This window comes from Diuraphis noxia, unplaced genomic scaffold (assembly GCF_037042655.1).
Source record: "Diuraphis noxia isolate RWA-SAM2 unplaced genomic scaffold, SU_Dnox_SAM2 contig0003, whole genome shotgun sequence".
NCBI classification, from domain to species: Eukaryota; Metazoa; Arthropoda; class Insecta; order Hemiptera; family Aphididae; genus Diuraphis; species Diuraphis noxia.
Genome location: NW_028301713.1, coordinates 51,646,680 through 51,672,580, shown reverse-complemented (window position 1 = coordinate 51,672,580; position 25,901 = coordinate 51,646,680). Strand labels below are relative to the sequence as shown.

Sequence of the window (25,901 nt, the reverse complement as noted above, 5' to 3'; positions counted from 1 at the left end):
AATAAATATAATTTTCATCCAAGCAAAATCATGTTAAAATAGGCAGTTCTGATAATTTAATTTTGTTAACCTATAAATTGTATTAGGTAGCACTATTAAAACAAAGTATATGTATATTATTATATATATATTTTACCTTAGCAGTTATTTTTTTTATAAATGTAATATGAAAACTAATGTGATGAACGGTGTGGGGATGTGGGGGTTTGCCCCCATGGGTCAGTGAGCTCTTCACTATTTGTGCACCCCCAAAATTATTGGTCTAGTTGCACCTATGTGTACAGCAGAGCGACATCCACGAATTACCCGCTTATTTTGTTTTTTTTGGTGTCTGTAGTCTGTCATCACGTTTTAGGGAAGTAAAAATGCTTCGATTTTCGACTTCAGTACCTAGTTAGATCAGAAAGTGAATCTTGTTGGTACTTTGGAGTTCAAGAGTAAAAAATTCTCAATATTTGGATAAACAAACTAAAAATTACGGAAAAAACGTGAAATTTTACGCACAATCAGTTTTCGACATAATCGATTTTGATTTTTGATGTAACTTTAAAACAAATGACCATAGATTCATGAAATTTTTACCGAATGCTTATATAAGTATATTCTATCCACCATGCAATTTAAAAAAAATTTCGATTTAAGTTGAACATAGGCATATGCAATTGTCGATCATAATTAGTTTTTTTTAAAATTAATATCGATAAAAATGTATTTGTTAAGTACAAAAGCTTGAAATTTTAATACAAGGCTCCTAACGTATTGTTTCAATAGCAGTTGAAAAATAAAAGAAATACATAGCCACAATTTTTTCTATAGACTATAAGCATTAAAAGTTTGTATTTTGACAAAATACGTAAAAATTACAAAAATTCGCAATTTATTTTAAGCTAGAAATTCATAAAAAATTTTCTTTTCAAATCTTAGATTTAAAATCCTCCAATTTATATTAATTATGATAGAGTATTTTAGTGAATTTTGGAAAAAAATCTTCGTATAAAAAATCACCAGTACAATTGTACTTGATAATGTAGAAGATTACAAAAAACATATATATATATACGTTAAACTATTATTGATCAAATTTATTTGTCAAATAATACACGAGTTATTTGACAGATCAGAAAATAGAGAATCAGTTCTTCAGTGTCAGAATAAGCTTATTTATCAAGTATAATTAACTTACAGCAGATAACATAAATATCCGTTATTAATACCCATTGTCATTTATCAGATAATTACAAAAATGCAATTATTTTGCATTATAAATTATAATAGTTAGTATAATTTATTATTTTATTACAGTAAGTAGTTCAGTAGTCACAGGTACCCTATAAATATACGACATAATTATTCTTAATTATTTAAACTTAAAATCCATATTAAAATAATTTGTACGTGAAATGTAGTGGCACTTAAATAATAATTATATCCCTAATATTATAATTATTATAGTATTTAAAGTATTATAGTTCCAGGCGTTCCAGCGTTGGTCCAGAAAAGGCAAATCAACAATACTCTCAATAATAATACCAATAGTATCTAATGACGAATCAATAAAAAAAACCTAGTTCAAATCGTGTATATCAGGCACGTATTCGTAGATTTTTAGAAGACGTACGACAATATTAATGATAGTGTACAAAATATATTATGCAACGTATGACTGTTGAGTTTGGATTTCCCAAAGAGCTTATAACGACACTATATAAACACACTTAAATATATAGCTGTAGGTATAAAATAGTAAACTTTATCACAATTTTATTTATGGTTTTCAGCACTAAACTAAGGTGTATATTATTAGATTTAGATATAATATGTGAATAGTAGATTTTGTTTTTACTAACGTGTTTTTCACACAAAACTAACAAATTATACAGAGTGACTATAAAAGTTTTTTTTTTAATTTTAAGTCTTATAGACTTTTTCCTCTAAAACTTTTCTAAATACGTTTTTCTAGTAATTTTTTCCTCAAGACTTTTTTCCGTTTCTTAAACTAATCAAAATAGACTGGCCTAGTGATAAATGACAAAAAGACTTAGTTTGAAAACAATAACCAGTGAAGATGAAAATGTATTAATTTATTGAAAACGTATTGTTTGAAAAATCCAACACTTCGTGTTTTTATAAGGATCATAATATAAGGATAATAGAAGTTCTTCTCTAGAGGTATTAAACCTGCACATTGTGATCGCGATACTAAAACTGACAATAAATTACGGATGCGAAATGTAGCCTTAAGCCTTTGACAGACAAAAAACTAATGACTTTTTAGAACAAAGTGCTATAGAAAAAAATATATACAGACCCGTATTATTTTGATCAGAGATTTAACAGGAGGCAAGGGGGGCAACTACGCTGGAGCGGCAAATTTTATGGTGTTTTATGGGGCGTCAAATTTTTGAGGATCGACATAAAATAAAAAATTAAGGATGGTATATTTTAATTTGTCCCGGGGCGAAAACATAACGTAAGGCGACATTGATTTTAATAGGTGCTGTGTTAACACGAACAATCGGCCGACACGTAGTCGACAACTGTGAGTTGTGACACAGTCTCCTACAGTCGACATGTAATTCAGTTAACAAATTAATGTTATGTGGATCTTTACGCGCCTATCCTCTATCACTTAATCGGTTTTAGAGGAATTTTTCAATTTTTAAATGTAGTTATTCAATGAAACGTCTTTTTTAAAACGGTGTATTCGAATTTTACTTTCATTTAAAAATAATGGACAATGGTTGTTTTTTCCTATGAAATTATATCTGCGTTTTAAAATACCTTTATTAAACATTTCTACTAAAAACAATACTTTTGCCTTTTCACAATTTTGCCTCAAGCAAAAAAAAAAACCAATTGTCCTCCAAATATTGTCTCTAATAGCGACTAAAATTCTTATAGAATAAATTTAAGAGGATTATGATGATGATTATATGAAATATAGATTATATTAAGGTAACATTTTGGTTTTACTAATGTTTTCGATTCATACTATTACTAGTATTACTATATACCTAGGCTATTATGACTATATAACAATATTTGCTATAACATAATAGGCAATAGCAATATAATAAACTCATTACTCAATGATATTAGTCTCTATACACTTCGCATTTCTGTTCATCGTACTATCGTAGTTCATCGTGCTTTGACGGCTACACGCTACACCATAGCTGTATTATTTTAATATTATTTTTTTATAAAATATTTCTTTAGATATTTTCATACATTACACGAATTTCGTGATCTATTCCTTTGGCCACTATGTAGAGAAATTAATATGTAAGTACCAAATAAATGTATGTATATGTAAACGTACTTCAGTACTTGTATAACCAATTCTTTAGAGCATCTCCCTATAGTGGACATTTAGTACATAACTTCTAGCAAATGCTGTTATGTAGAGATTTTCCCAATAGTTGTAGAGAACTCTCTTTAGTGGACATTTTTTAATTCCCCATGGCTGTCCGCCTGTCCACTATGACAGACCTAACCTGAGGCCTGACCCAAAGATTTCATCGTATTAGCATTGATTAAGTAAACTTAAAAGTTTACTTAATCAATGGTATTAGTATGTTAAATCGTGTTTGTAGTTAATATAATATAAAAACTGATAAGTGTTATCACCATTGTTATCAACAATATTTATTATGAAAATCGATCGATTTCTTATATCTTAACATAGGTAAATAAAAATTTACTGTGTACATGTTTTGATGTTTACATTTTTTCCTTTAAAAATACTTGGTTAAGCACGTTAAATATAAATTCTAGACATTCAAATGCGAATTATTTCCTACTTTCGCGATCTACAAATATTTTTACTTGAAATATTTTTGACTATATAAATAGCACTTTTGAAACAATCGATAACTTGAATTTTTTTTTACCCTGTTGATATATTTACAACACATAACCTCACTTCGTACTTGGATTTATGATTAAGAATTAAGTTACTTTGGAATTGAGTTGTGTATTTTAAATTTTAATAATCATAATTCATAACACATCGAAACTTAGAATTCTTTAATTAGTTAAAAATGGAAGGTTCCGATGCTCCATTGTCTAAGAAGTATGTATAAACTTTATTGTGTAGTATCTAATGGCTAATTCTATTTAAGAACCTTTCCATGTTCCATAGCATGGAATAAGATTGTGACGTAGACATGCATTGTACTATTGTACTAAAATACTTATTTATTACTTACCTATCATATTATTTTCCATTATAAAAGTGGATTAATTGAATAGGATTTGACAGAGATGAAATCACTGTTGAATAAATTCAGATTATAAATTAATATTTTGACAAAATGAATGTATTTATGAGTCAATGGGCAAAAAACTCCATATTATACCAAACAAGATTTATTTATACATCTTGTCGTGCTCAGAGGTATAGTAAAATTTCATTCTGCAACTGGTATCGGAGTGAATGATACAAAGAATTTTGATATTTTAAATAAATACCGAACCAGTAGTACCTATCTACATATTTTCATAATTTTAATTTCCTACTTAAATAATTGTCGAACATTTAATTATAATGTTATTGGAATAATTCTTATCATTATACATGGGTTTTAACCAATTAAGGCTTAAAGAATTTAGTTAAATTATTTTTATTTTAAACTATAATTCATTTCCTAAAAAAGGTATTATTACTTTAAGTTTGTTAGTAATATATAAACAATAATATGATATATTATGGTTATCAAATCATCAATGTTTGATTTTGTATAAAGTATTATTGATAGATATTAAAATGAATTATGATTAGTTCAAACTAGTGTATTATCTAATGTTATTGAATATTTTTTAGGTACCTTATGTTATATTACAATATTATCAATTGATTGATAAATAAATTTAAATTTGAAAAACAATTTTCACGTTCACTCTGTATCCAGCTTAATTATCTATAAGTATCTAATCTATGTACACTGTAAATTATATTTGTTTAGTGAGCTTAAACGACGATTAAAAGCTGAACAAAAAGCTAAGGAAAAATCGGAAAAAGAAGCAGCCGTTCAGAAAAAATTGCCTGCAGTGAAGAAAGAAAATGAATTGTCTGCCGCTACCAAATCTGCTGACATTAGCCCTAATGTAAAATTAGTACAATATTATTATCCCTAAACAGTTTCATTAATATAAACTAAATTATAGGAATTCTTCAGTTTACGTCTACAAACCATTGCTCAAATGAAAAAAGATGGGGAGGAACCATATCCACACAAATTCAATGTAACTATATCATTAGAAGAGTTCATTGAAAAGTTCAGTTCTTTGGCTGAAACTCAAATTTTACATGACGAAAAATATAGTGTCGCTGGTATGTTTTATACAAAATTAACATGTTTTACATAAGTAATCCAGAATATTAAAATAAATTACATTAGTGCTGGTATTTCTGAATTTTTTCTACACCAATTAATATCAAACCATATACAAAGCCATTCACAAATACTATAGTTAAAAATCATTATTATTTAAGCATTAATATTTATTAACATATAATAATTGGTTTTTCTTTCGTAAAAATAAAAACTAGTTAAAGGTATATATTGGGATGCAATATGAATATATTATCTAAATCTAATTTCAATTCTGTAAACTATACATTAATTACATTTATTTGGTAGTATAATATATTTCACTTTAAATTACAATATATTTTGGTTCTAAAATGTAATAATTGGTTTTATTAAAAATGATTAATTTTAATTGTCTTGATCAAATAAAACTATAAAATATTATAATAATATGTTTATTATTGACTATAATTTTAGTGTAAAAACTGTGTTTTAATAAAAAATGTAAAAAATAGGTAATTTGTTATTTAATTATGCTACTACACTAGTTGTCAATGTAATCTCCTAATATGATTCAAAAAATATGAACTAATTAGTTATATATGTTTTAGGTCGAGTTCATGCTATTCGCGAATCTGGTCCTAAACTTATTTTTTATGATCTACGTGGTGAAGGTCTTAAAATTCAAGTGATGGCAAATGCTAAACAGTATACTACCGAGGAAAATTTCTTCGCAGACACATCAAAAATTCGACGTGGTGATATAATTGGTGTTACGGGTAGTCCAGGCAAAACAAAGAAAGGGGAATTGTCAATCTTTCCTAAAAATATAAAATTGCTGACTCCATGTTTACACATGTTACCTCATATGCACTATGGTTTAAAAGATAAGGAAACTAGATATAGACAACGATATTTAGACTTGATTATCAATGGACATGTGCGTAACAAATTCATTGTAAGAGCAAAAGTGATTTCCTATGTTCGTCGGTTCTTAGATAATTTAGGATTCCTCGAAATTGAAACTCCAATGATGAATATGATTGCTGGTGGAGCAACTGCTAAACCATTTATCACCCATCATAATGATTTAAATATGGACTTGTTTATGAGAGTGGCTCCAGAACTTTATCATAAAGTAATTAAAATTATGCATTTTATTTATATTATCTTATCTTATAATTATATTCAATTTAAATAATAGATGCTTGTTGTTGGTGGTATTGACCGTGTTTATGAAATTGGCCGACAATTTCGTAATGAAGCAATAGACTTGACTCACAATCCTGAATTCACTACATGTGAATTTTATATGGCATATGCAGATTACAATGATCTTATGCAAATTACAGAAGATCTTTTATCTGGTACTATTTGATATCAAATAATAAAAGTAATGAAGTATAAAATATAAAATATCATTGTAGGTCTTGTAAAAAGTATTTATGGCACATATAAAATAAAATATCACCCTGATGGTGTGGATGCCAACACTGATGCAGTAGAAATAGACTTTACTCCACCATTTAAAAGAATGTATATGTTCCCGGCATTGGAAGAAATTCTTTCAGTTAAGCTTCCTAATCCTACCGAATTAGCAACAGTTGAAGCAAATAAGTTACTTGACGACCTTTGCTTAAAGCATGAAATTGAATGCCCACCACCTAGAACTTCAGCCAGACTATTAGACAAAGTATCTATTTAATTTATTACACATTTTATTAATATGAATAATAAAACATAATGTTGGATAAACCTAATTTTCAATATTTTTTAGCTTGTGGGTGAATTTCTTGAAGAAAAATGTATAAATCCAACATTTATTTGTGACCATCCACAAGTAATGTCACCTCTAGCTAAATGGCACCGTTCTATACCTGGTTTAACTGAACGATTTGAATTATTTGTTATGAAAAAAGAAGTATGCAATGCTTACACAGAATTGAATGATCCTATGATTCAGAGAGAGCGATTTGAGCAACAAGCAAAGGTTAGTGATGTGAATATGTGATCATCACTAAATAAAATAGATTGCTTTTTAATTTCAATTAAAATCTTATCAGTTCTTATTATTAACATAAAAGCTTTAACTATAAGTGTTACTACTTATTATTTTATTATTTATAAAACATAATTGTAATATTTGTTAATTTTGTAGGATAAAGCAGCTGGTGATGATGAAGCACAATTGATAGATGAAAATTTCTGTACCTCATTAGAATATGGGTTACCTCCTACAGCTGGTTGGGGTCTTGGTATTGATCGTTTAACCATGTTCTTAACAGATTCTAATAATATTAAAGTAAGTGGCATGTTTGTATTGAGTTAATATTTTTTACTTGAGAAATTATTAAAAACAATCAACTTAGCGTTAGTCAATCTATTATCTTAAGCTAAACAACTGCACAATTTTTAATTTTCATTTGTTGAGTAGGTGATACTCTGTAGGTATACCTTTTAAAAAATGTATGTACGTTTGTCAAGTTTGATTTATATGGTTACAAACTTCTTTAGATAAAATAAAAAATAGATTGAATCATGGTGTTATAAATTTCAGAATTAATGAACATAGTTCGTATATTATTTTTATTTATCAACTTAAAATGTACTTTTCCATATAAAGCTAGCTTTTTTTTTTGATTTACTTTAAACATTGTGTTTTTATTATCTATAATTTATAATTATATATATATATTTTTTAATCTTTTCTATATGGAGTATAAGAAAGTAACTTTTAGTAAATTAATTATTTCATGTTTATTTATAGCTTATTAGAAGTTATAAAATGTTATGAATTATTGTTTTTTGTTAACAAATAGATAAAAATATATGAAATAACGTTTTATACTCAACATTCATTTCAAGGTCCAAAAGACTATATATGCATTAATGTGACTTAATACAAAATCATTAAAAAAACTATAATATTTATAATTTTTTGACTAATCCTATATTTTTAAAATTTTAGGAAGTATTATTTTTCCCAGCAATGAAACCAGATGATCCAAACAAAAATAAAGAAGAAAAAAACGAGGATGAAAAGTCTGCAGTATAAGAACTATGTATTGTAACTGTTAAGTTATAATTGTCTCAATATATGGCTAATTTATCAAATAGTATCACATTTATGAATTTATTTAAATTAAATGCCTTCAAATAACTAAGCAACCTACAATTTACAAATTTTTGACTTAGTTAAATAAATGTATTCAATAAGTGTTGTCATTTGATTGTGCAAGAAAACATTTGCATATTAAAATTATGTGGTAGAAATTTTGATTTTTTGGATACTCTGACCATAATTTGCATTGTGTCCCTTAAAAATAGAGGCCTCTTTAAAATGTTTTGTGTTTAAAAAAAAAACTGCTGCTGTATACTTTTAATTGCGTATGTATGATAACTAAAAATAGTTAATTCATTTATATACAGGTAAATCCATTTGTTTTATACAATCTGGTTTTGATGTATATAATTAAATGATCCAGTGCACTTTGTTGCCCGTTAAATGTACTAAATTTATATGACTCAAACTTTGTTCAATTCGTTATTTAATAATCGGTGTATGGATTTCAAAACTTATCTTAACTTTTCCGTTACCTGGAATAAAAATTCTGATTTGCAGAAGTATAATATTATCAGGTAGGCAATCTACTTGCGGTAGATCGCGAACTTGGTACTGTTTGTACTTAAGTTTATGATTTAACTCTAAAGTATTAAAGTTATACCAAGTTTCCATTTTTACTTAATTCCACTAACGGTGAATTAATATAAAATCCTTGATTATGCTAGCAGTATATTTTACATATAAATAGATAGCTGAATTACCTGGCGTTGTCCAGGGAAAAATAGCCCGGGAGGTATTCAACTATTTTATATGAAAAAAATGAGGATGAAAAAACTACTATTTTCTTATATTTTTGTACCTTTTTTATTTTTTAATTTATATATTATCTCTGTACATATTTCTATTAAGGTTATAATAGTTCTTTGTAAATAATATTTATATTTTATTTTTGCTCATTTTTTGCTGGACAGATGGCGAAACAGTCATTGCATCAGGTAACTTTCTCAAATTTTTCATGCCCAAAACCTTCTCTGTGATGTCCTCTTAAATTTAAAAAAAATTGCAAGACGATCCAATAAGTAGTTTTGAAGCCAAACCGTAACAAAGATTTCCTCTTTTGCTTGATTTCGGTTTTATATGATAATATGATAATAATAACCAACAACTTAAGTAAGTGGTTACAAGGTTGAAATTTTTACCAGGTGTCCCTTTTTCTTAAATTAAAATATCTTAATATTTTATCAACATCACCGTTTGAATATTTTGAATAAATATTTCCACCTCAGTTAATGCAATTTTTTGTTAAGTTTTGTACAATAAAATAAAAAGGTAGATTTGTTTTATAATAGCTGTATCTTACATATTTGAACTTATGTTGGAATTACACAAGCTAAAATGTTGGACAATAATTTTAAATAGTCTCACTTTGTAGTGAACACAGTGCCACAATAGTTATACCCACAAGCTATGACTAAAAGTTGTTGCTATGGAAAATTGTGTACAAACAATTAGTCATCAATACCGACAATACCTATGTGTGTAACCACATTTGCGAAGATATTTATTTTTTAATTGGTGGTGAAGATAGTGTGTAATTTAAAAATAATTTTGAGCAATGGTTTTGCTGGTGTTGTATAATTTCTGTTTGTGGTTTTTGTTACAAACATAATATTTTGTATATATTAAATTTAGATAAAATACTATAATTATGAATAAATAAATATATACTTATTATACGAGTAGTTTGTTTACATTCATTGAGTTAAAAATGCGTTTCAAATCCACAATAATAAAAGATTCTGTGGATCAATCTGTTGTTTGTATTGGTTGGACTGGAAACGATGAGATTATTATTGGAAGGTTTGAGGAAGATTAAATTAATTTTTTTTTTGTAAAAAATGTCAAATATAATATTAAATTAGTTTATTTGTAGAATGTTTAGCCTGTAATAATAATATTATTTTGTTGGAAAATTGGAAGTTTTTTCAGTAGCTACCTACTAAAAAGTAAAAGGTATTTCCTTAGGCATGGACAGCCCAATTTTTTTGGCGGTAAATTTACTCATATCCTCCATAATATTGATTTTGAAAAACGCGCTTTAGCCCATGTTCACAACTATAATTTGTCTCTGTTAATTATATAAAAACTGTTTAGCAAAAAATTATGCAAATGGGATTAACCCCGAGTTTGCAATCAATATTATGTAAAACCCAACCAAACCAAAATCCTGCGCACACTACTAAGCTTCTGATCGTAACTCTTAGTGAACGCTACTAAGGGGAGTATGAGGCTTATAGATTTTTCTAAAAACATATAACCCCATACATATAAATTTTTGAATTAATGAAGCTAAATGTAAACTGTTGATTTTGCTAAAAATAAATTTTCCATACTACTCACTTGGAAGACAGAGATAACAAATGTGAGTATAGAGTGCTCTTAACCATAAAATGTTTTATTATTTGTCTTAATAATACATACAATTAATATGTATAATTCACTATTTATTTTTGAATTTTTCAGCAGAAATATATTTATATTTTATGATTTTGGTATATCTGAATCAAAATTTTGAATGAGTAGTTCATGAGTTAAATACTTTGTGTAGGCATTAAAGATAATTTAACTTTGGTAATTAATAAGTACATAATGTGTCAGGATTAAGTAGGTATGGGAGCTTAGATGATTTTAAAATATCAGTTATTACTATTGATTTATCAATATCTACCTACAAATAATTTTTAAAAAGAAATAAAAGCTTAATAAATACTACCACACTTAATATTAAATATAGTAACCTAATTTTGTGAAACAATTTTTAAGGATTATTATTATTAGCATAAACTACTCATTTTAGAATTTTGATTTAGATACCTACATTTTCTACAAAATAATATGCTAAATAATTTGCAGTAAAAAAGTTCAAGAAATGAAAAGGAAATGCCTATCACCAAAGAAAACTCGCCACAGAATACTCCTTAAGCAGTACAAAACAATTAGGAATTTTAAAATGTGGTCTTTAGCCTTTTACGCTAAAAATCTAAAAATCAAAATTTGAATAAATATACTATTAAAAGGAAAATAGGCTCTTAAAAAATCATCCTGTAGACATTTATGCATTTAGATACCTATTGTAGTATTGTACTGTTGTAGAATTGTTACTTAATAAAATATTTCTTTTATAATTTAAATACTTTCGGTTGTGCAACTTAGAAACGACTCAACATTATCAAAATGGAGTCAAACCACAAAAGAAAATATAAAGTTGTGCGATTTTCCTGATGAATTGTCGTATCCTATAGATTTGCACATGTTATCTAGTACACAGAGACTAACGAACAAGACAGCAGGGATTGAACAAATCCTTATAACTTCATCAAATGGTATGTTGATAATAAAATGGAAAGTTAAGGATAGTTATAGAATTACAATTAATAATATTATTATTTTTTGGTTTGCTATAGGCAAGTTACATTTAATGAGCAAAATCTCTAAAATCGATAAAACTATAGACGCGCATGAAGGTAACGCAACGGTAGGGAAATGGAGTCCTGATGGTTCCACTTTATTAACAGGTTAGTACCTATAATACATTGATATTTAAAAAATTAATTACCTACTATAATTTTATTTTTGATTGTTATAACTTATAGCTGGCGAAGACGGATCTATAAAAATATGGTCTCGTATCGGAATGTTAAGAACAAAATTGGTCGTAAATGCTGAGCCAATATTGTCGGCTGACTGGAATTCCGATTCATCTAAAATTGTGTATACTCAACATGATACACTTTGTATTAAATCATTAAAAGCGAACATAAAAACAATTAGAGTATGTTTATTAGTTTATGTACACTTTAGGCTTTAGGTGAATTTTGGATTTGATTATTGGTAATCCGAAGTGACAAGAGATTTGAAGTGGTTTTCTACTTTATAGTCTCAAACTCTCAAATATACAATCTCTGTACTGGTGGACTTATTATTATATTGTATTTTAATAATTTTTGTTTTTGAATTTGTTTTCTGGGTTTTTATAAGGGTAAATCAAATTTAGGATAATATAATTTAAAGTTAATCGCTGGTAAGCCAAAAATAAAAATGACGACAGTTGAAAGATCCAGTAAATTCATATGCATTGGTAGTCTCATACACCTTTAAATTGGCTTATGTGACAATGTCTAAGTTACAACATCACTTATTTGAGTTATTTACAAGTTTCTTTAATATAATATTCAATGTTAAATATACTCAATGCTATTACATATCAACTTAATTTTAATAAACATCTTATACATATATTTATTTAGATTAGAGGCCATAGTGATCTTATACATAAAGTTTCGTGGTGTAAAGCCAACGATTTGATTGTATCGGGAGGCGAAGATTGTTACTATAAGGTATCTATATTATATTTTAATATGTAATTAATTTTAATTCATAAAATAAATAGGTACTTTTAACTTTTAATTCTATAATAATAGGTTTACACAACAACATAGGTAATTAAATTCTGTAGATTATAGCGTTTTTTTCGTCGCCCAAATGGCTAAATGTCAACAAGATTAACACGAATGTCTTTAACATTTTATGGTTTCAATAATTTACGTAAAAGCCTTTTTCTGTACCTATCGGAATTAAAATTGCTTATTTTTTTGTGTGTAAAATAGCTATTTTTATTTTTAAATGTTAATTATATATATTTACTTTTAATTTGTTTATTCAACATATTTTTGAACACATTTGCAGCCTATATAATATATTATATATATTATTTTATAGATTTGGGATTCATATGGAAATTCTGTGTTTGTAAGTGAACAACTCACACACCCAGTAACTTCACTTTGTTGGAAGTCTGATGGAAATTTGCTAGTTGTTAGTTTTTACAACACAATTCTACTTTGTAATCAATACGGAGTGAGTATTATTTCAAAAATAAATTGTGTAAGTATTTAATAGTGAATAAAGGTAATTTAGTTCATATAAATAAAAATATGATTAATATCCATAATCGGAGTATAGATAGGTAGGTACTAAGGACTAAGGTGCTTTATAAACAGATGCGGATCCATGCAGGTTGAAAGTGTAGACTGAAGAGTTCACATCGTAGGTCCTAGTGCCTTACTATACCCTACATGGTGTGGTTATGGTAAAATTTAAATTTTTAATGTGTGCGCACCAATATTGTTAAATTCGAATTCAATGGTAAATCATTATATACGAAAAATGATTACAAGTGGAGACAGGCTATCAACCTAAATGTCTGACTTTCTGAGGATATTTTATTATATCTGTATTACTAAATACTATAGTCTATAGGTATTAACTATTTTATTGGTTTTTAAAATTAGTTTTTTTTTCTAACAATAATAGGTTAAACCATCAATTATACATATTAGTGTTTATAAATTATAACCAATGGTTAGACTAATATTTTCCAAAAACAAATCGCATACCTATTTTATAGAATGATTATTATTTATTATATAAGATAATAAATTTAAAAAAAATAAAATTAATTTAATACTTTTAAACTTAAACAAAATAAAATGTTTACCAATTTATTATAGAAATAAATTATCAGAATAATACAGATTTTACCAATAATATTAGATCTTCAAATATGTAAATGAACCGCACACAACAATATATTAATGGAATAATTCTTTGTATAGGTAGCTAATAAGTTAAAATTCAGAGAATTAAATAACCTGCAACAACGAACAAATATACCCACATTATAATTTACCTAATATAAAATGTATATTCAATTTTTGTATACCATACTATAATATAATATATTAATATATAATATTATTTATTATGTTATAAGTGGACAGTTTAACATATTGATTTTTTTTAAACTGAACATTTTTGTAACGAAAAAATAATAATGCATATTATATATTGTTAAAATAAGTTATAATAAATGTAGGTATGCATGTGTGGTAAAAATATTTATGAAAATCTTTTCATTTTGGTTATAAATAATTATTATAACAATAATATGATTATTTATATTATTTAATAGATAGTACTGTCGACAGATTATGTCGACTGTGGAAGCATTTGTTCGCTTTGTTGGTCGCCGGATAGTACTCAAGTAGCTGCCGTGTGCGCTAATGGAAAACTAATGATTTCTACTTTAGTCGAAAGGTTGGATTATTTTACAAAGATTATAATTTTTATATTCTCAGTAAATTAATGACCCCTATATTAATGTTGCAGAAGTTTTTCGAGACGGAATTTCCATTGTTTGATCACATCGCGGAAAACAATGGCCGTGAAGGACATATTAAATGAAACCAAAGAAAACCTTGATTTCCCCGAACGTATCGTTCACGTAGCTTTGGAGTACAACCATTTGATAGTTACCACTTGCACTCAGTGTTTTGTTTATCAAATGCCCAATCTAAACACTCCGCAAATTATCAATTTAAAAGACACGAACGTGTTTATGATAATTTTGTCCGAAAAGTAAATACAAATTACATCCAATATAATTATTGATTATAATACACTTGATTAGTTATAGTAATCATATAGTATACATAATTCTACATGCAAAAATAAGTTACAACTATTTTTCTATTGTGGCAGGTACGTGTTGATTCACCAAGTATGCTTACCTCGTAGGTATTGTTTATACTCGTATTTGTACCTATTTATTCAAATTCCGTATAAGGAATTTTTTAAGTAGGTATAGGTTTTTTGAGACTATATTTTGAAAAGGAGTAACAAAAGACTAAAGAGTATCTATATAAACTAGTTTTTTTCAAATAAAAAACGCTATATAATTTTACTCTAAACTATTAAAATATAATATGATTTTTTTTAAATTTGATGCATACTTAAATCTTAATTCGAACAATTAGATATCTGAGTTATTAACTTTTATTTACCTACTAAAGATAATAATCATGTAGGGGGTCTATATAATGATTTTGCATAATATTATTACATAAGATATAAAACTGATTTAATATTCAGCCCAGTGTCTAGTTAGATACTATTGCTCCTTATTTATGTTTTGGAAATGTTTACGAATTATAAAATGTTAATAAAATCAATACATTTTCAAATTATAGTTGCCGCATTTAGTGAAGCTTTTATCCTATTACTTATTAGTACCTAAAATGTAAAAACTTAAACATTTTTCTTTCGATTTTCGATTCATATTCATCAACTTAATCTAGCCTTGGTCATCCATTAATAACATAATGCCATAAATCACTTGTTATTGACTTACTGTTATGATTTAAGATATTTTCACTTGTCATAAGAAAAATACTTGTTGTGGCGTTCCGTAGGAGTCTATAGGCATTATAATTCATTATAAATATCATGGAATTTTAAATTGTATCATTAAAATACTTAGCTGTTTTTTAAAACGGCAAAATTAATCGATAAATGTACTATGTATACTTTAAATTAAATAAGAATATAAGAATATTGTTTTTATACATTAAAAAAGAAATAAAATAATTTGTTTGAAAGTAAGGTAAATTTACTTATTTTTTAAAATCATGTATTTTAGGTATTTTGCTATATTATCGATAAGTCGAGTCGACATTTATACATTTGACTGTAAATTGATTTCGTCTCCTAAATGGCAGAATATGCAATGTGATGTAGTTCAGAGAAATCACGTATCTATGTCTGATCACATATTGGCTGTAAGAGATCAACTAAATTATAAAAGTGATTACTAATAACACATTTTGAGACTAACATTACATACATATTTTGTATGTTCCAATAAATTTAATTCGTTTTTTCGTCGTAGTGATACACTTATTTGAAATAGCACCGTTAATTTCATTGCCCACAATTAAACACGGATTCGCAATTACTGATGTGCAATTGATGACCACCAAAATTCAAGATAAACGTTATTTGGCGTTGATTGATTCGAGCATGAACATATTTATCGTCCATATAGGGCATAAAGATGGTGCTAAAACATATAAACTTGGTACAAATTACTGATATGTATACATCATTATATATCATAAATAGCATTGACTAAATTATATTATATTTTTATGGTCCATAGGTTCCATGTTTCATAGCATGTGCTGGAACAGTCAAACAGAATCACTGGCTGCGTTGCAATATACGAATCTAATAGTGTGGTATGACCCTTTACTTCTACTGAACGACCAAATCCTTGTGCGGAAGTCATTAGAAAAAAATGACTTAAGGTATATTATAACTTATAACTATTATCGTTGCCTTTATAATTTGCTATGATACTATACACAATAATCAAATATGATGGGATATTCTTTCATGTAACATAATACTGATTTCATAGAAGAAGTCTATAAGTTATGAAATTCTATTTTATTTATTTTTGATGAAAAATACATTTTTTTTTCATACAAATCAGTATTTTTTTGACAATTTTGATACACATAAAAATTAAATTTCAGTCTTTAGTCAAAGTTATAATTATTAGAAGAGTACCTAGTGATGAATCAAAATATTTTGGGGTAGTACCTATACTTCATTACGCTTATCCAAAAATTTAAATTATTATAATTGTTATTAAAATGTAATACTATAATTATAGTTTGAAATTCTCAGAACAATATTCTGATTTAGGATATAAAATTCAAATATATGTCATTATCACAAAAAGTTTTAAAAAAGTAAAATGTTACAAATACTAAGAAACAGTAGCGCCTAAGTAAAAAAAAAATATGTAGGTTACCCCCCCCCCTCCCCTATATCAGGAACAAAAAATAAATTACCTGACCTACATAAATACAATATGAATACCTAGTATGATATTTTTTTGAACATTTTTTCACACTTCCCCCCCCCCATCCTTAAATTTTTATCTTGCGTTTCGCCTGCCCACTCACCACTAATTCATAACACTAAATCACCATTAATTTGTTAATTTATTCTACCAAAATACACCACCAATTTTATATGTAGGACAGTTGTCCTACATTAACATAGGGTTTGGTGCCACTGCTAAGAAATTGAAATCATTTAAAAAGATTTTCAAGATAATGAGCGTGACTATCGAATTAATCACTCTGCAGGCCACAGTATCGAGATGCGAGAGCCTATATTTAGGTACAAGTGTACAACAGGATGCGAGACGCAGTAGTCTCCGTATTTCTCTTTTGCGCTCTTTGACTCCTTGGATATCCCATAATCCCATATTTGAATTGAAATTAATAATTGAACTTTAATCAAAATGGTTGTTGTATGATTGACATTTTTATAAATATGTTTCAATTTTTTGGGGGTTTTCATTGAATGTATATAGTTTTTACGGTAACAAGTTAAACATCGAGTCATACGAAGACAATATGGTGAGTTTGATCAACACAGATGGCGTCAAGATATTTGTCCAGGTGTCCCCTTATTTGGAAGCTATGAAGAATTACATCAGTGCAAGTAAATGGATGGAATGTCGAACCATTTGCAGAGAGGTAAAGAATGAAGCGATGTGGGCACTTCTAGCCGGTTCTGCCGTGTTGGCTAAACAGCTGGACACTGCCGAAGAGAGTTTTCTTGCCATCGGACAGATCGAGAGAGCAACATTTATCCAACACATAAAGGTAATGATAGATCTTTAGATATTAATTACTGTTCATATATTATAACTATATGCAGCGTATTATGATAAATAATAATGCAAGGTATATGCACATATATATATAGTATATACCTATGTAGTGTCTTGAATCAGTTCCCATAGATTCCTAATACATCAGTTGCAACCACTCTGTTTCATTGCTCCTGGAATAAAATACAATGTTTAGTTTGTTTTTATAAAAATCTTAAGAAATTACAAGGCGTTAAAACTATATTGTGTTTGTTAGTGCACTGTTATATTTGCATACATATATATTATGTATGTACGTTATAACATATACGCATCATAGTATAATACACATTATTTTTCATCGAATATGTAGTTTTTGTAGTTTTTATTTTTTGTCTCAGACAATATCTGACAGAACGGAACAGGAGTCATCACTAGCTTTGCTATCTGGAAAAATATCTGAAGCCGAATCCATTTTGCTGAGAAACGGATCCACATTTAAAGCTATCATGTTTAACGTGCATATACATAACTGGAGTAGGTGTGTAATCCAACACATTGAATAAGTATTAAATATTAAGTATAGTGATTAGTGGGTACCTACTACCTATATAACAATGAACAAAACACGGCATGTTGTATAATACGGAGAATGGTCGATTGAAAATTTGGAGTGTTATACTATTATTGTGTATATTGTATATATTATTACGTATTTGTAGTACGAAATACAAATTTGAGATGGCTTTACACAAAACTCCAATTTTAAATTACAAGTGCCCATTTAGGGCTTAAAACAGATTTATACATGATTTGAACTTTGTGTGGATTGAAAAAGCTTTGATTTTCTATAACATATGGTGATGATGTTGAGGATTTTTTTATTTAAACCGAGGGACTTATGACTTAAGAGTCACGTTAGTTTTTGTTCAACATTACTCACTTTATTTTAATTTTAAATGCTATTTTGTATTTTAGTTTAAATGGTAATCTTTATTTCTGCTGATATATTTATTATTTATTTAAAAATTCACAAACTTAATTTATAAATAAATATAGCAGAATATTGAATGATAAATAATTATATTGGTAAAATATGAGTCGTGTGAATAATATAATATTCACGAATCTGTATAATTTCTTGAATTAATTTACTTTTTGTGATTTTTTCAGAGCTTTGGAGTTAGCAGTAAAACATAAAAAATACCTAAATACAGTTATTTATAAACGAAGAAATTATTTAGATTTTTACAAAAAAGAAGAAACAAATGATAAGTTTTTGAAATACTCTAATGTATGAGATACTTGATTTAAACATAATTTATCAAATATGTAATATATTAATGACAATCATAATAATGTTTTATTAATTATCTTTTTTTCAGGTAGAAATTGATACCGAAGAAGTCTTGAAAGAAATCGAAGAAATCGAAAAACAACGTCCATAATGTATGAGACATTTGTGTCAATTTTTTTTTTGTATGCGTTATTAGATCAAATGTTTATGAAATAAATATTGTCTTTATTTTATATACCTAATCAATCGTCAGTTTGCAGTATTTATTCACTGCATTTTTCAAACCGACTTTATAAACGCGGTATACTGGTATGATCCTCAAAAGTATAATAAACTATTATTAATTACCTATAAAAAGAATAATGATGTGTGCCACAGCTACTCAAACGATAATTTGATTATTGTATCAAACGATTCAAACGTGTGACTTGAAGAAGACCAAACACATTTTTGTAATTTTTAAACGTGATTTCAAGTGGTTGTGTCAGTGAATGTTACTATATAATATAAAAAACATTAAGAAACATTGGACAAGACATGTCAATAGTACACTATACACAGATGTTGATATAGCAAGGGTGTATTTAGATATTTTTCTTTTTTTTTTTGGGGGGGGGGGGGCTGTGGTATTTTCTCCAACCGAAATTCCCAATTCAGCCTATATGAGTTAGAAAATTTACATCTGATAGGACATAATAAGCCGACTTCATAAACAATTCCTGGATTTCTGGGGGGGGGGGGGGCTAAAGCCCTCTCAGCCACCCCCATAAATACGCCCCTGTGATATAGTAATCAGTTGTGACTTGTGGGCCACTGCGATTTTATCTCATCAATACAAAATTTTATGGCCGACCGTTCCGGCAGACGAATGTATCAAAATAAGACGCCGTATGGCGTGGCCTCGGGTGAGCGACTGCTGTGTGACGACATTAGTGATGATGATGTCGATGACAAAAAAAAAATAAATAAAAACGTCGATCGAAGAAGTGGTACTGTGGTATCGTCGGCGACCGAATCGCCTCTCTACTGACACATTTCGTATGGTTTTCGCCCTCGCATACTGTCGGTGAGCCTTGGAGAAAGCGAGAGGGTGACTTACCAGTTACCACCGAACACCGAACGTAATCTTTCACGTATAAATTCACGTTACTTTATTGGTTATTGGTTGCTTTCGACCATAAGAGTGCGGGACTTCGACTGCTTTTATCCGCCTCGGGATCAACGGGAACTGAAGAACCGCTCGTCTCTAATATCATCCTACCGTGTGACGTTTCACGCAGTTCGAGCATTGCTCCTGTTCCATAAACTTTTGATCAAATCGATAACTATGACAGAAAATTATATGATACGACACATTATCATTTGTCATATTATTGATATTACCTATGAGCGTTTGAGCAGTCCACCGATAGCATAGGCCCAAGCATATTCGATGTACCTGTACTTTGTAGCTACGTTCACGCTATTCATACCCATATTATGAACCTTGTAAGTTGTAGTCTTGTTTTCACATTTCAGAGTATTATACAAAATACTGAAATACCCAAACTCGGGCCGCACTTCTATGTGCAGACATGTATCAGACGTTACTTTACAGTTTACATTAAGACCATACATAATAAACTGATTTTAGTACATCGTCGTTATCATATCATTATCGATTAACAATTAATTAGTCAACCTAGATCATATTTTATTCATAATATAATATAATCCATTTCATTAATTACGCACTCGTCAACCATACCAGAGGTTCTGTTTATCTGTGATTATGTTTTATGCGAGTTTGCTATATGCCAAATAAAATGCTATTACAGTATTATTTTTACTATAAATCATACCATGACGGCTCACGGGTACTGGTGGTGGAGATGCAACTTTAAAAATATAATATCGCTAATCATTGATGTAACAAATTATCGATTTAAATATAGGTAAAAAAAAAATAATAATATAAAATTAAAAATAATATATTATGACACGGACAACACTATCAGTTGTCCAAAATGCGTATACAGGGTTTGGCAGAGTGGAGTTAGCTTGTCTAAACTTTAAATATATATAACTCATAAACTACTCGTCCTAAATTCGATTTTTATGAATCAAAATACTTAGAAAAATATTCTGCTTTGGAATATGAAATTCAAACTCTATGTTGTCATACAAAAAAGTAAAAAACTTAATAAAAACGTTGGTTTTTTAACAACTTATTTGAAACCATGTAAAAAAATATTTTGAAAAAAGTAAATACTTTTCGAGATAATTAGTGTACCCACTTAAAAGAATCACTCTGTATAAGACAGCAGTATAAAAAATGTACACGCACGCATATGATTGCAGTGCCTTCGATTATAAATAATTATAATGTACATAATATTATTTACTATTTAGGATTGCTCGGACGACTCTGCCGGTCGTCATCCAAACAACGTCGCTCGTATTGTACGTTACCTACCCGTATGCTCTCTTAGTTAGTACCTATCTGATTAAAACAAATTTAATGTTTGCACATGACGAAATATGTATTATAAATTTATAACAATTATAATATAATAATATTTGAAATTGCAGTTCAAATGAAAATTAATTAAAACAAATTATAGAATTAAGAATACAATTAATTTTCTTCTTTTCATTAATTTTAGTAGGGTGTGCTATCGTCCCGTCGTCCGAGCCACGAGCCGCCACCGCGTCATACGCATGCTATTTATTATTAAGTACCTAACTTATATAATGTACACTTAACGTCACTTATTGTATCTATATTGAATGCATAATTAGATTTATTATATTATATACGCCTACATTAGCAACATCCAACTTTATTTTATTTTACGTTATGAGAAAGTTTTAGGTAACGGTCATCTCACCGGGCAATAATTTCATGTATCCAACATTCAATGTAATCTTACGAAGGATTGGTCCGTAATAGTTCCATCCCAGATTGATCGCTCAATCAGATCTTCGAACACGTTGCTCACTTCTGTACCTTATATAAAATCTAAAAATAACCAAGACAAATAAATTTTGTTGAGAAAAGTGATGTCGCAGTATACTGCAGGTACATCCCATTACCCACAATTAAAGATAGTATCTTTAATCCGTGCCATTACCCAATACCAATTTTTAACATCAATGTGTTATACATTTTTACCAAATTTTTTTAATAATAATTTTTTACCTAGTTACTAAATTGTTTTAATAATAATTGTTTACCTACAAAATTTTTTTATAAATCACTTTTTTAAATTATTAAAAAAAATAATTAAATTGGACAACATTTTTGAGAAACTTATCACTTTTCAGCCTACCGTGGTGTTTTTATGGTTACACTAACAGGCTGAATATTTGACTAAATATTGAAAAAAATTATTCAATAACCCGGGAATCAACTCGTTTGCAGCCCTAAATAGAACATAATAAACATAGTGACAATGTAGTAACATATTAAATTTTACATTATAAATATTATAACTTTTAAAATCTTTATAATTAATTTCTTTGAATTTTTTACCAGTAAAATTTTTAGAATAGAATTTTCTCAATTTTAATTTTTCGCGTGACAAAGTCCACACGACACCCAAAACGTCACCGAGTCGCCCACTCAATTTTATCTGCTCATTGTATATTTCTTTTATATTTAATTTATGTAATTTTAAGATTAAAATAAATCAGTTGCAATATACTTCTCTAAACGTTATAACATTTATTTCAATATATTTTTCCTGGTCAATATCCGATAACATTGAGGATGAAGGTCGTACAGAGGTAACTCTGCTTCACATTTTCTACAAAAGGTAAGTGACAAATTTATTCGACACTCCTTATGCATTCCCTTTTTATTTAAATTTAAACTAAAGGAAAACTCTCCTAATACTCACCCCTCCCCCCCATTAAATATCATATCAAATGATAATATTAAAGTAATGAGTTAAAGATAATTCATAATATAAAAATAAAACAACATTTAACTGATCTCTCATAAAGATACATTAATAATTTGAAATATAATTACATCACCACACATCGATGAATTAAATTAATATCATTTATCTCAGCAGATTCACGTTGAACCTTATTTTTAACTCATTACAATATTAATAATGTGATTCTTCTATTGTGTCGTAAATTGTCCTATGTGTTATTTATCTACTTTATACTTAAAATTAATGATGTTTTTACCTGATAATGTTCAGCTGCTGAGTACACGTCATAATGTCACTGTAAAGTGACGGCGCCTGTGAACTATATAGTAGACTAGATAACTAATTCTACTGGAACTTTGTATTCGACGGACTCTCAACCATACGTATTATGATGGACTTACACGAGCGGATAATGTGCACGCCTTACAACATACTATTTTAATACAACTACCTATATACTACTTAATATAGTTTGACGCATATGTTATTCATCGGTTCGTCCGGTGACTTTTTTAGTCGAAACGATCACCTTCAAATAATAAATCTTTACATAACAATGTGACATGCGCCGTCGACAGAGTGATGCTGTAAATTTCGTTACACATTGAGCATTTTTTCGTAATGTAACGTTGCAGGCTGTATGCTACATAATAACTGTTAACACTATAATACCTAACGATGTAACGTCGCAACGACATACAACACACCACACACGTTACAAAAGTAACGACATATGAATCGTCATTCAGTACCTATGTCTATGTGCCGTACGCGCGGACAGTAACGAAACAATAACGCAAAACTAAGAATAGAAAAGCCAAACGGGCTAGTGTTTAATTCCTCAAACGATTAGTAACGTCGACAGTTTGACACACAACACGAACATGTCAAAATAAAAACGATTTGTCATCCTGCTGTACGATGATGAATGTACTCAATGTTGTGCACTCAAAATTCAACAATATAAAGATGGCGAACGTAGTACTCGATCAAATTTTATTTAATGATTTCCTAAACTGTTGTAGTGAGCATTTAAAGCTGTACAAAAATAAATTTCACTGCGAAGATGTCTCATCAGGCCTGGTCGCCAGCGTAACAGTCAATAATCAAAAATAATAACAAACACCGTGTATTTAACATTGTTAAGGCATATACGGGTAAACACGAACAATCATGGTTAGTATTTCCGAGTACAGCAGTGCCTATAACTTGTCTGTTGCGTATTCCGGATGGAATTGTTGATGATCTCGGAGACGGCGTGACGGACGTGAGCGATTTCTATTATATGTATTTCTATTACCATTAGGTAATGCATCATATAAATATATATGATATATGATGGTGACGGTTGAATCACATACTATATAATATATATATATCTATTTTTTTTTCATTTTTAACCGACGAAGCCGCGGGAACTGCTTTCGCATTGCTTCCGCGGCGTCGCCATCGTTTATTGACTATATCAATATATATTATACATACGTGAGGGTAGACGGGACAGCTCCCCGACTTACCACCCGTTCATGCATTTTCAAAATTGTACATTTTGTATTAAAGTATATGTTGTATAATATCTACCAAATAACAATAATACATAGTTTGGCACAATTACGCGGCGACCAACGTTATTGCAACGGTGCGATGAGCGTTATTTATTAATATATATATATATTACGCATTTTCTTTGAGGGAGAGGCGCGCAAACATTCGCACTGAAAGAACGATGAATATACCAGGCAACAAGACATGCAGATATGTACCACTGTACCAGACATATTATTCGCAATGGCGTGTGCAACGGTTTACTAACGGCACGCTCCGCGTTACAAAAGTCACGATATCGACGTACATCGATACATGATTGCGATGTATGGAAACGACGAATTTACGCACAGAATTTGGGAGTGTTATCTTACTTGGTTCTGGCGAGGTCTTGGTAGTTTGTGAGAAGAGCTGAGATTCTGTTTGCACGAAAATGTTGTCTAGTTCCTCCATTTCTAGAACTTCGAAACGATTTGCAGGTGTTACGAAAACATTGTTTTTCTTATCCTTGTTGGTCGGGGAGTTTGAGGAGGTCGACGAGACAGCTCTCTTTGCAGAATTTCCCATAGTTTTCTTTCTATGAATTGTATTTTTGTTTAGAATAAAAATAATTGGTAAAACCGTGGCCATTAAACGTTTTTAATGCCTCGTTACGATATTTAAATGAAAAGATAAGCCGCATATACGTACGATACACTACGGCGGTGCACTAGTTATCGCTTTGGCTGTCTGAGCCCGACTGATGAAAATAGATCACTACGTGATGTATTTTTGTCAGTCATCATATAAACAAAATAACGATTGTATATTTGTATATAATATAAAATAACAATTTTATCAATTAAGTTTAGGTATACTTACGATTATTGAACCTTTTAGTAGTAAGAAAATAAGACAGTTTAAACTTCCAAATTAAATTTAAAAAATAACAATCTTTATTAATTGATAACATATATTAGTGAATAATGATAAAAGTGGTAACTGACACTATATTTATATAGGTTATGAAACATGATTAAACAGTGTCGGCTTTGGATATGAAAGGCCTAGGCAGGTTTTTTTTTAGGGCCTCAATTTTTAGTCTAAATTTACCTAAGATTGAGTTTAAATTGTGAAAGTCGTGTATTGTGATATCTTACATACATATAAAATATATACGTTATACATGGATACTTTTGTATGTATA

General features: G+C 28.7%; 2 protein-coding genes and 1 long non-coding RNA gene across 8 annotated transcripts; 2 read left to right on the top strand and 1 right to left on the bottom strand.

Moving 5' to 3' along the window:
- The first annotated feature begins 3,914 nt into the window (after nt 1-3,914).
- On the top strand, nt 3,915-8,434 carry LysRS (Lysyl-tRNA synthetase). 2 transcript variants are annotated; one of them, XM_015517395.2, is made up of 10 exons: nt 3,924-4,075; nt 4,255-4,399; nt 4,968-5,109; nt 5,170-5,335; nt 5,927-6,453; nt 6,520-6,682; nt 6,743-7,008; nt 7,093-7,305; nt 7,474-7,617; nt 8,284-8,434. In XM_015517395.2, exons 2-10 carry the CDS (start codon nt 4,317-4,319, stop codon nt 8,368-8,370), a joined length of 1,791 nt encoding a protein of 596 aa, XP_015372881.2. In that variant the 5' UTR covers nt 3,924-4,075; nt 4,255-4,316; the 3' UTR covers nt 8,371-8,434. The 2 variants fall into 2 exon arrangements, with proteins under 2 accessions (XP_015372882.2, XP_015372881.2); XM_015517396.2 differs by lacking the exon at nt 4,255-4,399 and having other exon boundaries at nt 3,915-4,075.
- Nucleotides 8,435-8,574: 140 nt separating this feature from the next.
- On the top strand, nt 8,575-19,461 carry Oseg5 (intraflagellar transport protein Oseg5). 4 transcript variants are annotated; one of them, XM_089222793.1, is made up of 15 exons: nt 8,575-10,239; nt 11,682-11,762; nt 11,844-11,954; nt 12,033-12,211; nt 12,687-12,776; nt 13,159-13,323; nt 14,411-14,535; nt 14,608-14,856; nt 15,917-16,080; nt 16,166-16,354; nt 16,436-16,583; nt 17,666-17,960; nt 18,349-18,488; nt 19,121-19,241; nt 19,333-19,461. In XM_089222793.1, the coding sequence occupies exons 1-15, from the start codon at nt 10,221-10,223 to the stop codon at nt 19,393-19,395; spliced, it is 2,139 nt and encodes a 712-aa protein (XP_089078919.1). In that variant the 5' UTR covers nt 8,575-10,220; the 3' UTR covers nt 19,396-19,461. The 4 variants fall into 4 exon arrangements, with proteins under 4 accessions (XP_089078919.1, XP_089078918.1, XP_089078917.1 ...); XM_089222792.1 differs by having other exon boundaries at nt 11,593-11,762; nt 13,159-13,296; XM_089222791.1 differs by having other exon boundaries at nt 11,593-11,762.
- On the bottom strand, nt 17,352-25,441 carry LOC149057513 (uncharacterized). Of its 2 annotated transcripts, none has more exons than XR_016190843.1 (2): nt 25,090-25,441; nt 17,352-18,141 (listed from the first exon to the last, which is right to left on the bottom strand). It is a non-coding gene; the product is annotated as an uncharacterized LOC149057513 (long non-coding RNA). The 2 variants fall into 2 exon arrangements; XR_016190844.1 differs by lacking the exon at nt 25,090-25,441 and adding an exon at nt 19,593-19,744.
- Nucleotides 25,442-25,901: the final 460 nt, after the last annotated feature.

Coding starts and splice junctions, on each gene's coding strand:
- Oseg5 (XM_089222791.1), top strand. CDS start 10,148: ATGCGTTTCAAATCCACAATAATAAAAGATTCTGTGGATCAATCTGTT. Junction 11,955..12,032: donor TGGTTCCACTTTATTAACAG/GTTAGTACCTAT, acceptor TATAACTTATAG/CTGGCGAAGACGGATCTATA. Junction 16,584..17,665: donor TTAGAAAAAAATGACTTAAG/GTATATTATAAC, acceptor GAATGTATATAG/TTTTTACGGTAACAAGTTAA.
- LysRS (XM_015517395.2), top strand. CDS start 4,317: ATGAATGTATTTATGAGTCAATGGGCAAAAAACTCCATATTATACCAA. Junction 4,400..4,967: donor ACATCTTGTCGTGCTCAGAG/GTATAGTAAAAT, acceptor ATATTTGTTTAG/TGAGCTTAAACGACGATTAA. Junction 7,009..7,092: donor CAGCCAGACTATTAGACAAA/GTATCTATTTAA, acceptor AATATTTTTTAG/CTTGTGGGTGAATTTCTTGA.